General features: G+C 46.0%; 1 protein-coding gene across 1 annotated transcript in view; it reads right to left on the minus strand.

The window, feature by feature from the left end:
• NRBF2 (nuclear receptor binding factor 2) overlaps positions 1–7,049 on the minus strand; it is a 12,823-nt gene extending 5,774 nt beyond the window's left edge. The window contains exons 1-2 of the mRNA XM_018576663.1: positions 7,011–7,049; positions 1,185–1,269 (exon numbers count right to left, since the gene is read on the minus strand). Of these exons, the coding sequence (XP_018432165.1) occupies positions 1,185–1,269; positions 7,011–7,049 (124 nt within the window). The remainder of the gene's footprint in view (positions 1–1,184; positions 1,270–7,010) is intronic.
• Between the last annotated feature and the right edge of the window lie 4,500 nt (positions 7,050–11,549).

The following is an 11,549-nucleotide window of genomic DNA, read 5'->3' on the forward strand; positions in this document are numbered from 1 at the left end:
CTGTATACATGTGTCATTTATAAGAACTGATACATCTCCAAAGCCAGTGATTCCACCTGTGATTGCTCGGGGCACTTTGAGATCGGATTGGTCGCTGTGGGGAAATAAAAGTTCTTAGTACTAACAATCTAACACAAGACACTTCCATGAAACTGTTCTGTAAAGGTGCCCATATTTTTGCTCAATATGCCCAGCATGCACCAATGGCTTAGGGTGGTCATGTACCCCAAGGAATGGGACCATTTTGAGAATCCTTTAGTTACAACATGGCCATGAAGAGAACTGACAATGATGTGATCCCATGTGACCATAGGAAGTCATTGTCATGCAAAGAGTTTCCTAAAGTTTTCTGTATACACAAGAGGGGGCACCCAGATGATGGGAGCACAGTATAGATCAGGGATAGGCAACCTTACCTCAACACTTCAGCTTGCCTGAAACTACAAATCCCCTCATGGCTCTGCCTCTGGGAGTCATGCCTATAGGTGTCAGAGTTTTACAATGTCTCATGACGACATGAGCGTTCTGCTAGACAGACAGCACTTGATTTGTATACATTTCTAGCCACCGGCGGCCAGGATCTAACTGACACAAAGTGTTCAGAGCATTTCTGGGTTCACAACAATGTGGGGGGGATCAGGGAATGGATGCTCACCGATCCTCCCTCCACTATACCATCCTGAAATCTGGCCTCCTTAGTGCTAAACCTCAGCATTACTTTGGGGTACCATGGAAGAACTGTCACTCCAAGTAACGTTACTCCAAGTATTTGATTATATCTATTTAATGCACAATTGCTTACATTTTTTCATTTGCAGAGATTTTTCTTTCCATAAACTATGTTTTATTCACTTGCAATGCGCCTTTGAATTCGCTAGAAAATGTGACTACTCCAGGAGAATCAATTCCCTAGCACACCCCCTCCCTCATTCTACAACACAGTCCTCCCCTCTTCTAGGAACGTCTAAATTACTGTGTTTGCTGACCCAGCTCCTCCACCCCTCTCCGCAGAACCTTATAATGTAGGCTAGCTGGTGGAGGAATGAAGGGGACTACTATAGAGTGCCAGTCTAGTGACAGGGTCCCTTTTTCTCTTGAAGCCCAGAAATTGTGGGCACCCCAAACACTTACTATAAACACTCCCCAAAAAAACCTTCTACTGACTATTCCAGTAAAGGACATACCTGCAGCTTTTCTATGGCAAGCAATTGCCTCTTCATATTTCCCTGTTGCCAGAAGCCGGTCTGCTTTCCTGCTTTGTTGATGTGCCTGTAAGTAGAAGAACAGGATACTGAGATTAGCATTGCTGTGATGAATCATTGAGAAGCTGGAACGTCTCGCTGCATTATATTAATATAAACAATAACCCAAAGTGGACCAACAACAGGCGAGCGCTAACTTTATTACAATATCAAAACAATTGTAACAGCCATCTCAAGACGAGGTTCCAGGATAAAGCCAGCTCAGCAGAGAAACTCCCAATTCACATATTAAAAAAACCCTCAACTTCTAAAACTGTGACAGTACCGATAAACAGTCTTCTGATATCAGGTCACATGATCCCGCCGGTCTGCCATCAAGGCACATGATCCCACCGGTCTGCCATCTGGGCACATGATCCCACCGGTCTGCCATCTGGGCACATGATCCCACCGGCCTGCCATCTGGGCACATGATCCCACCGGCCTGCCACCTGGGCACATGATCCCACCGGCCTGCCACCTGGGCACATGATCCCACCGGCCTGCCATCTGGGCACATGATCCCACCGGCCTGCCATCTGGGCACATGATCCCACCGGCCTGCCACCTGGGCACATGATCCCACCGGCCTGCCATCTGGGCACATGATCCCACCGGCCTGCCATCTGGGCACATGATCCCACCGGCCTGCTTCTTTTTTCTAAAGATGCAGCCTAGAAGGAACCATCACTCCAGAGGCTCTAGTTGGTAACATGCGATATAGCCACATAGAAGAGATTTGCACTACAAAACCATTAATGGCCGTGACACAGGAGGTATTCAGATGTCACCCTGCCACTGCGGGCAAAGGGAGAGGCACTGATTTCATCGGAGGGTTCTGACCCTAAACTATGGTGGTACGGTGAGTGGAAGAGTAGTTTCCATTTTATTGCTGTGCCACCATTACAGCCCAAAGGAACTGGTAACCGGAACTTTAGGATATTAAGAGTGCAGGTTACAGAGCAATAATGTAAAAGGTAAAGCACACTGATAAGGAGTAAGACGTGTTACAGGTGATGGCTAGACACATGGTCATATGATTTTAGGATGAGATTTCCCCCCTTCCAGAAGAACCTCACATATTCTCTACATTGTTTATTCCATTTCTCCATTCCAGTACGACTCTTCAAGGAGTTAATATTTAGAGATTTGGCCATTTTAAGACCATGTCAGGATGAAATTCAACAACCAGCTGATCAGTAAGCATAAAAACTTGCATCTGGTGGTGATTAGGAGTTGTCACAGGAAGCCCGCGTATCATAGCTCCTACGGCCCACCGACAAACAGATTTATTAGACTATTCCAGAACACTCTATGAATTGGCTAACACCAAAACGATGAAAACTCCCCCAGCAGAACCTTAGTGACATAATCATGGTGCTGGCTTGGAGGAAGAAACATGAACATTAAAGCACTCCTTCACCCCCTTTCCTTAAAAATCACCTCTGCATGCCGATATCAAATCATCTTACATTCATTAAGCAAACATTTTTCTTTTACTTACAATGATTGTTTCTCCACTTCCTGGTCCTCCTGGGCATTAGTGATGTAATCGTGCCCCAGCGTTGCATGGGGAAGGTTACATCAGCAGAGCATTGCTGGGAAATCTCATGAGATCTCAGGGAAAGGCATTTTCCTCCCGAGACGATGTGCATGGTCACATGTCCTAGTCACATGTGCCAGAGTTACAAGAAGTAAAAGGAGATATATTGATCTGCCCTTAGTAAAAATGGCCAGTGTGAGAAGATTGGGGGAGGAAAAGAGAAATAAGGTATGCAACAAATACAAAGCCGGCAATAATCTGGAAGTATGTGTTTGTAGATTGTCATTACTAAACATTTCTAAAGGTGTGTTTGTTGTCATTTCAAAGATATGGATAACGTTCCTCTTTAGGACCTTCAGGTCATACACTGCATGCCTAAAGTGCGAGAGGGGGTAACCTTTACTGATTTTTTTTTCTAATGAAAAAAGGGAAAGCTCTCAGTGCCAACCAAACATGACCAGACCTCAGAAGCTCAAACATCCAATCTACAAGATTGTAAGATAGTGGGTATGATTTACTAAAGGAGTAGAAGCGGTTCACTTAGGAAAGTGTATATTCACTTTCCAAAGTGAATGAGGATATAGAACAGGGGTAGGCTACCTCAACACTTCAGCTGTTGTGGAACTACAAGTCCCACGAGGCTCCAAAGTACGCCCCTTCCTCACCAATGAAACCGCAAAATTGCTCATACACTCTTGTTATCTCTCGTCTTGACAACTGTAACTCCCTCCTCATTGGCCTTCCACTACACAGGATATCCCCCCTTCAGTCTATCATGAATGCTGCTGCTAGACTCATTCACTTGACCAACCGCTCAGTGTCTGCAACAACCCTCTGCCAATCCTTGCACTGGCTTCTAATCGCCCAAAGGATACAATTCTAAATATTAACATTCACTTATAAAGCCATCCACAACTCCGCCCCCGGCTACATCTCAAAATATCACCCTAACCGTCCACTCCGCTCTTCCCTAGACCTCCTGCTTTCCAGCTCCCTTGTCCACTCCTCCCATACACGCCTCCAGGACTTCTCTAGAGTCTCTCCCCTCCTCTGGAACTCTTTACCCCAACATGTCCGTCTATCTCCCACCCTGACTGTCTTTGGGCGTTCCCTAAAGACTCATCTCTTCAGGGAAGCCTATCACACCTCAACCTAACCACTGAACCATCACATTCTCAAATAATTCATCCTCACACAGCTCCCTCCTCATGTATCACTTGCCCCTCCATTTTAGATTGTAAACCCTCAGGGCCCTTCTTCCCATCTTGTCTTGAATTGTATTGTGATTGTAATGTCTTCCTTATATTGTAAAGCGCTGCGCAAACTGTTGGCGCTATATAAATACTATGTAATAATAATAATGAGGCAATGCAAGGCTGACAGGTACATACGTGACTCACAGAGGCAGAGGCAAGATGGGATATAGCATTTCACCACAGCTGGAGTGCTGAGGCTGCCTACTCTTGGCATGGAAGGTTAAAAAGGAGAACTATGAGGTAAGTGCTTTTCACTCACCTCATAGTTCTAGTAGATCGGGAGGTGAGCGAACACATACCGGCGTTCGCTCACCTCTCGATCCTGTCACAGCTCTCTGCCGTGACAGGGGAGGGGCTGGATTCCCCCCTCCCCGCTTCAATCCGCCAGCGCTGACTGGTGGATCGGACGGGGGAGGGGGCGGGTACAGCTGGCTCTGCCTCTAGATAGGCAGAGCCAGCTGTCAGTCACGCAGCTGGGTGGATCCCGGCACAATTGTCGGGATCCGCTTCAGCGTCTCAGTATGCTGCTCGTGGTATACTGCGGCGTCTCAGTATACCGCGAGCTGTAGCCTAGGGTGACGGGAGGACGCTAGTTTGTGTCCTCCCGTTACCCTAAGGAGAACTATGGGGAAAAGGCTTAACCCCATAGTTCTCCTTTAAACTGTAATTACTTTAAATTTCCAATCAGGTCCGAGGGGAATGAATACCGAAATACAAGATTTTTGATAGCACAAGTCTAATTGATTGAAGTAGACTTTGCTTCATCTTATTTCCTAGCTCAGTGAACAGTCTCTAGCCCTTTACTAAACCAACCCGTGTTCCTGAACAGATGACAGAAAAGGGATTGCGAAAAAGTCAATGGCCTGTCTGGCACTATGACCTGACTGGGAAAATCAGAGGAAAGTTATGAGAATATGTGATTTCATCCCACATACAGGACCACCTAGTGCCTCCGGTTGTTATGTCATACTGATGAGTGATGGCAGTGACTAGCACACAATGATTATAGTATGGCTTTCCTCCAGCAAAAAGCATGACACCAGGACAATATGACAGAAGCCCGGGGTGTACGTAAATGATTAACCCTACCTAGCAGAATCAAAACAAGTGAGGAACAGCAAAGGAATGTCCTGCGCTGAGAACATACACTACGTCATCAGCTGGGAAGTACAGGTGCTAGGACTCGCACAGCTTCCCGACCAGAACAAGACATTTTTATCAATTTCAATGATGGACTGCACATTGTAGGGCACACAGATCACCCCCCTGGGTCTACTTTCTTTCTAAAGCCAACCTGACAGATTTCTCAAGTCCAGTTAGCAAATGCCTCAAACCCTGAGGTCGAAGAGCTGAACCCAAGCTAAAACAAATAATGTCTAAATACAACAGTCGTGTGTATTTTTACTGGAATCTTGGTGTGCTTTGTGTATTCATTCCAGATCTGTGCAGTAATCCAGCACAAAGCAACCGTTGCTTTTGCAGGCGTTTCCTGTAATAAAGACCAGTCACTGCTGCTCTCTCTCCTTGTGCGGGATGGCTGGTCTTGTATCCGCCCCCTCCTGAGCACTTGTAGTGGGTGGAGCTGCTGGGCCCCTTCCACAGCTCTGCATGGGCTATGTGCAGCACAGTGGGCCAATCTCAGGCACATTCAGTACTGATAAAAATATGGAATTATTAGGGAATTCAGGAGCTAGCAGGGTTTTTTTTTTTAGGAGCCAAATCCATTGACAGCTAGAGTAAACCTCAAAATTGGGCTCAAGCTCCAATTTTTAAAGAGCATTGGCTATGTGGCTCCTGGCATTCGTTTAGCCCTGAGCTAATTGCAGAGCAAAAATAGGATTTTTGAACTCACCCTAAAATCCTTTTCTTGGAATCCACTGAGGGACACAAAGTCTTAAACCTTTGGGTTATGCTGCCGCCTTCATGGCGGATTGTACACTAACAAACAAAAATACTGTAGGTCAGCCTTGGGTAAAACCCTTCCTACTTCAAGTATGTTTCAGTTTTGTTGCAAATCAGTACCAAGAGCATTATCAGGGGTGAGACCAGTGTCCCTCAATGGACTCCAAGAATGGCAAAATGCCCAAGAGACACTTACTACCCTAGTGGAGTGAACCTTACCTTAAAATGGGGGAACCCGATCCTTAAGACCATGAGCCTAAACCACCTAGATACCCTGTTTGCCCGAAAATAAGACCTACACCAAAAATAAGACCTAGTACTATTTTTGGGAATTGCTCAAATATAAGACCTACCCCGAAAATAAGACCTAGCTGTGACCATTCCCAGGGCAGGTGGGGGGGAACTAGAAGAGCCGCGGGAGAGAATCAGCGGTGCCAACGAAGTCAGCGCTAGAGGAAGCGAGGCGGCACCGGAGGGAGCAGAGCCGCAGAAGCCGATGTTTACTCTATAGTGCCGGCTCCTGTCACAGGTGGAGTGATACCAAATGCACTCCGCCTGTGAGGAATCCATAGTGAAAGTGCGCTTCGCTCATTCTGGCCAGCAATTGGTTAGCAAATTTCTCTTGGAAAGGTACAGCACCCCTGATTGCCCTGATAATATTTTTGTACATGAATACATGTAGACTGTTAGATTGTTGTACATAAATAAGTGTGGATTGTTGTACATAAAAAAAAAAAATAAGACCTACCCCGGAAATAAGACCTAGTGTGTTTTTTTGAGCCAAAATAAATATAAAAGACAGTGTCTTATTTTCGTGGAAACACGGTATGGTGGAACAAGAAGCCCGGGCACACTTCCTGGGACCATTCAAGATTACAAAAATGAAATCAAATTTCCTGAAGGTCACAACCTTCGACCTCATCTGGAGTATGCGGTCCAGTTCTGGTCACCAGTACTAAGAAAGGATGTTCTTGAGCTGGAAAAAGTCCAGCGGAGGGCAACCAAACTAATTAGGGGTATGGAGGACCAGAGCTACGAGACAAGGCTACTAAATTTAAACATGTTCACATTGGAGGTGAGGAGATTAAGGGGGGATATGATTTCCATGAACAAAATGTTCAATGGTGGTAGCAACATTAGCGATAAACGGTTTAAAACTCCATTACAAAAACTAGAGGCCACCAACTAAAATTGGTGGAAAAAAAATTCCAGCACAAGGGGTGAAGGGGGTTCTTCACAGTAAGATCAGTTAGGGTCTGGAACTCACTGCCACTGACAGTGATTTCAGCAAAGAATGTGGAATTGTTCAAGAAACTTTTGGACGATTTCTTAAGGGTCCGTCATATACAGGGGTACAGGTACTCCTAGAATGAGATCCTAATAGGTTGGACTTGATGGACTAATGTCTTTATTCAACCTCAAATACTATGTAACAACAGCTGTATGAGACTCACATAGCCCAAACCAAAAAGGACAAAGAAAATACCTCAAAAGGAGGCTACCATCAGCCCTAAGATCCTCATACACAAGGGGAGGATCAGTTTACTTCTGGATTGAAGAACATGGGCTTGAGACCTAAGAGTGATTTTTTTTCTCCTCTGGAAGGACCTCTGGCCCAGGACTAGACCCCAATACTGCAAGCAATGAGTTGGAGCCAGTGACTTTCCTCAAATACCTTGCAGATAAATCACTTCTTACAAGAGAGTTCTGCAGGCCAGCACGTTAGCCAAAAGAGCCATGCACATAAGTATTGACAAGATACTTATTGCCATAAATAAGCCAGGAGTCCTCCAACAGGCCAATAAAGCTAAAAGTTCAATTCCTCAGATGTCTTTTCCACATGCTCAACAATCTGAGGGTCAGTGGCAACAGTGGTTAGACCCCTTTTAAGGCATTCTAACCAATCAAGACATGGTCTGGCAAAGCCAAAATTGGGTGCAAGGTAAGACCCACCAAAAAGCACATAGTTCTGGAAAGGGCCTCGAGATGCTTATTGGTTGTGTCCCTAAAGGCAAGAGCATCCTCCATAGGAATGGTAGTTGCCTTGTTAGAACAAGACATAGCCAGATCCACAGTAGGAAGTGAACGCTTTTGAACAAAATCTTCAGTAAGCAGATAGAGAGACAGCAAGCGCTTAGGGGGAGCAAATAGCCTAACCCAAATATATAGAATTAGACATCTTGTAGCCAGTGTGGTAAGCAACATGCAGGCTCAAGGTCAGAGGCAGGACCTTGAATGCTCACGAAGCCTGGACACCTGCAAGCAGGTGAAAACTCACAGCCAGAGGGTCAGGCAGCTGAGGGTGACAGCAGCAGAAGCGTGAAGATGCTTCCCGGCCGTTGTGTGACAGGAAAGCGAGCGAGAAGCAAGTACACAACACTCCAACCCAGCAGAGTGACGTCAGTGTTCGGTCACACAGTGTTAACCCCTTCCACAGCAAAGCTGGTGGGAAACGGGGAAGAATGGTGCTCAGTGACGAATAAAAATGAGAGAACTCCCAGTGCCCAGCCCAAATGGTCTACTTAATAAGCGAGTCTTCAGATATATGACAAGAGCAGAGGCGATATCCGCGGCTCTGGATGCAGAAAGTACTCTACAGCTAACTTAACCAGAACCAATCTGGAAAGCAGCAATGTAGAGCTCAGTCTCCAAAGGCCATTTTAAGGCTCAACCCGCAAAATCCAGCCCAGTGGGGTCTGCATGCGGTACGGTCCATAGGCTTGGGTGAGGAGGACCGTGCCAGCTGCAATGTAGAAGATTCTTGCCTGTAGAAGACAGTCTTTTAAACAGCAACGCTGAAACAAAGACTTTCGTCCTCCTAGGTCACCAACAAAAACCGGAAGCATGCTGCTAAGCGGAATGTGCTATACCCTGGCCTGGCCTACAGTTCTATTGTTTGCCAGTGTCCAATCCTTCTGTAGGTGGCAGTATAACTTTTAAAGCTGAACTCCAGGGAAAGGGTTAAATTTTGTTTATGCCTAGGTACCCCCACACCCCTATTATGTGCTTTATCCCTCGCTCCCCCAGCAGCCATTCAACTCTGCTCCGCGACGCTCTGGGTTGTTGGGAAGTCCCTCAGTATCCTCACCTACAACTGTCCCTACATTGTACTTGATGATGTCGGAGTGCCTGATGTTAAAGTACAGAAATGTTTGATTTCGCTTTACTCGTGTGGTTGTACATCTTCAAAATCATCTATGTGAATGGTATGCCATCCATGCTTTGTGGAGGAGTGGTTGGGGAGTCATTAGAAATGTATTTGATACCCACCCAAAATGCATGTACTGTGCATATTACTATGAATCCAGCCTTACTCCATGACAAGCAAAACATCGGCCTGGTCACTGAGCACATTCTCATCCACATTTCTTATTTTAATCTTTATCACAACTTGAGGTCTCCACCTTTCCGATCTGCTTTCCTTTCTCAAGCATTTATAACAGAACCATTTTTTATTATTTATGTATGGACACCTCTAAAGTGACTATGTGGTCCCACAACCAGCCCACTAACAAAACAACAACAAAAAAAAAGGTACAAAATATAAGATTTCGGTGACCACTGCCACATAAATCTCTTCACTAGTTTTGTTGTCAGCCATGCACAAGCTTCCACTGCTCCATTGCAGTTTGCATTTGTTAGGTACCTGGCCTGAGTCTAAAAAGTTCCTTTATTGCCCTTAGCAACCAGATCCTTCCTTTCCAACCTGGCCTAGAAGGCAGACAATGGAGAATGAGTATAGGGAAAGTCGGAGCCCCATAGACTATAGAGTTGGTATGGTGCAGGAAACAGGAGCCAGTTAGATGAGATCAAGGCACATGTTGGTCTGTAATAGAAGCAAATGAGCAATTAGCACCCGCAGAGAAATGTCTTCATTTATCAGTTTGTAGACTGTAAATGAAGCGTGCGTACAGTTCAACATGGGGCATTAAAGGGCTAAAGCTTTCCTTCGTGCTTCTCCGTATTATTATACACTGAACTTCAAGAAGTGTTTGAAGGGCTTGGACGCTTGTGTATACTTAAACCTAATAGTGAGCACAGCAAGAAGATGGCAAAGTGACATCAAGTGGCTTTAGGATCAGCAACCACCTCATAGAGCTGATCCAAGTAGGTTTACTACCATGCAGAGTCCCCCAGAGACCCAGGCCGCTTTGTTATGCAATCGGCTTCTGTGCTGACTTACACTATTCTCTACTCTTCTGGCATCATCCCACTTCCCAGTAACTTGTGCTTGGCTTTCCTGGCTCTCCAGCAACTCCTTTCCGCCATCAGTGCCAGGTAAAGAAAGACCCGACTTGTCAGAGCTTATAAAAAGGTCTGTGGACTTCCTCCTCTGTGCCAGTGCCGTCCCATGAGGCCATCTGTTACATGAGAGTGACTCACATGCTCACCTAGCCCTGAAGGGCCGGATATTTCACCTTGCTCCTCTGACACTACATTCCGGTATTGGAAGTGAATGAAAGGTCAAAGGTGAGTATATACAGCTGTGAAGGGGCAAGTCAAAGCAGAACTAAACCCCGATATACTTACCTCTCCTCCAGCATTGCCGCTGCACATCTTTATCATCTTCCAGGTTTAGGCGGTGGGAGCTTCCTTACCACAGCTACATCTTTGCCTTCTTCTCGGTTTGGGCATTGTAGGCTGTGGCACGGGAACTCATATCATCATCTTCCAGGCTTGGCACCTTTATTGTCTAGTCCAGGCTGACAGAACTCCTGCACATGCACACAGGGATTGATCCTTGATCACTCCTTCCCCTCTGCAGCTCACTGTGTACTATCCGTACTGTGTACACGGGATTGCAGCCCTGCGGTATGTATCCTGTACATGTATAGAGTATGGATAGTACTGCGGAGGGGAAGGAGTGATCGTGGACAGACAAGAGCTGGGGGGATGGAAAGTGGATCCACCCTTTATCAAAGCTAACTTACCTCTTTAATACACAAAGAGCAGAAGAAGTGAGACGGTAAGTACATGTAAATCCACATTATATGACATCGTGTAGGGAAGGGTTAAAACTGCTGCCGTGGTTCTTTGCCATCTGTGTCTCATTAGGGAGATTTCACTTCCGGTCTCGTGTAGACTCACCAGGAAGAGAGAGGATGTCCTTCAAATGCGATGGAAATCACAGGAACAAGGGTCCCCATAGGAAGATTTCCCCTCTCATCCTGTTCTGGTGACAACTTAGTATCGCGGATTTCCCCTCACTTTCATTCCCGGTGACACTGGCGATTGGGACAATTAGAGGGTGAATCTCCCTATCAGGGACAAAGATAATAACGACACCCTGGCAGATGTTCTAACCCCTCTATCTAGTTACACTTTAACCCTTTTCTTCACAGGTTGGACTTTGTAAAAACTTTTCACCATGTAGTAACAGAGTATCTTTAACCCCTGCAACTAAAACCCTCATCCTACCCCAAGACCAAACAGAGCTTTTTCACCTGCACTCACCTCTGACTCACCACCCTCCTGCAATACATTTCCGATGGGAACCTTTATGGACTGACAGGGAACCAATCACCGGTGACACCTGAAAGGGGCGGCGCTACATACGGGGGTCGGGCGGATCGGTTGTCGTGGATACAGCGGCGGCGTCCTGAGCTA

The sequence above is a fragment of the Nanorana parkeri genome, unplaced genomic scaffold, assembly GCF_000935625.1.
Source record: "Nanorana parkeri isolate BGI_ZX_2015 unplaced genomic scaffold, ASM93562v1 scaffold73, whole genome shotgun sequence".
Taxonomy (NCBI): Eukaryota; Metazoa; Chordata; class Amphibia; order Anura; family Dicroglossidae; genus Nanorana; species Nanorana parkeri.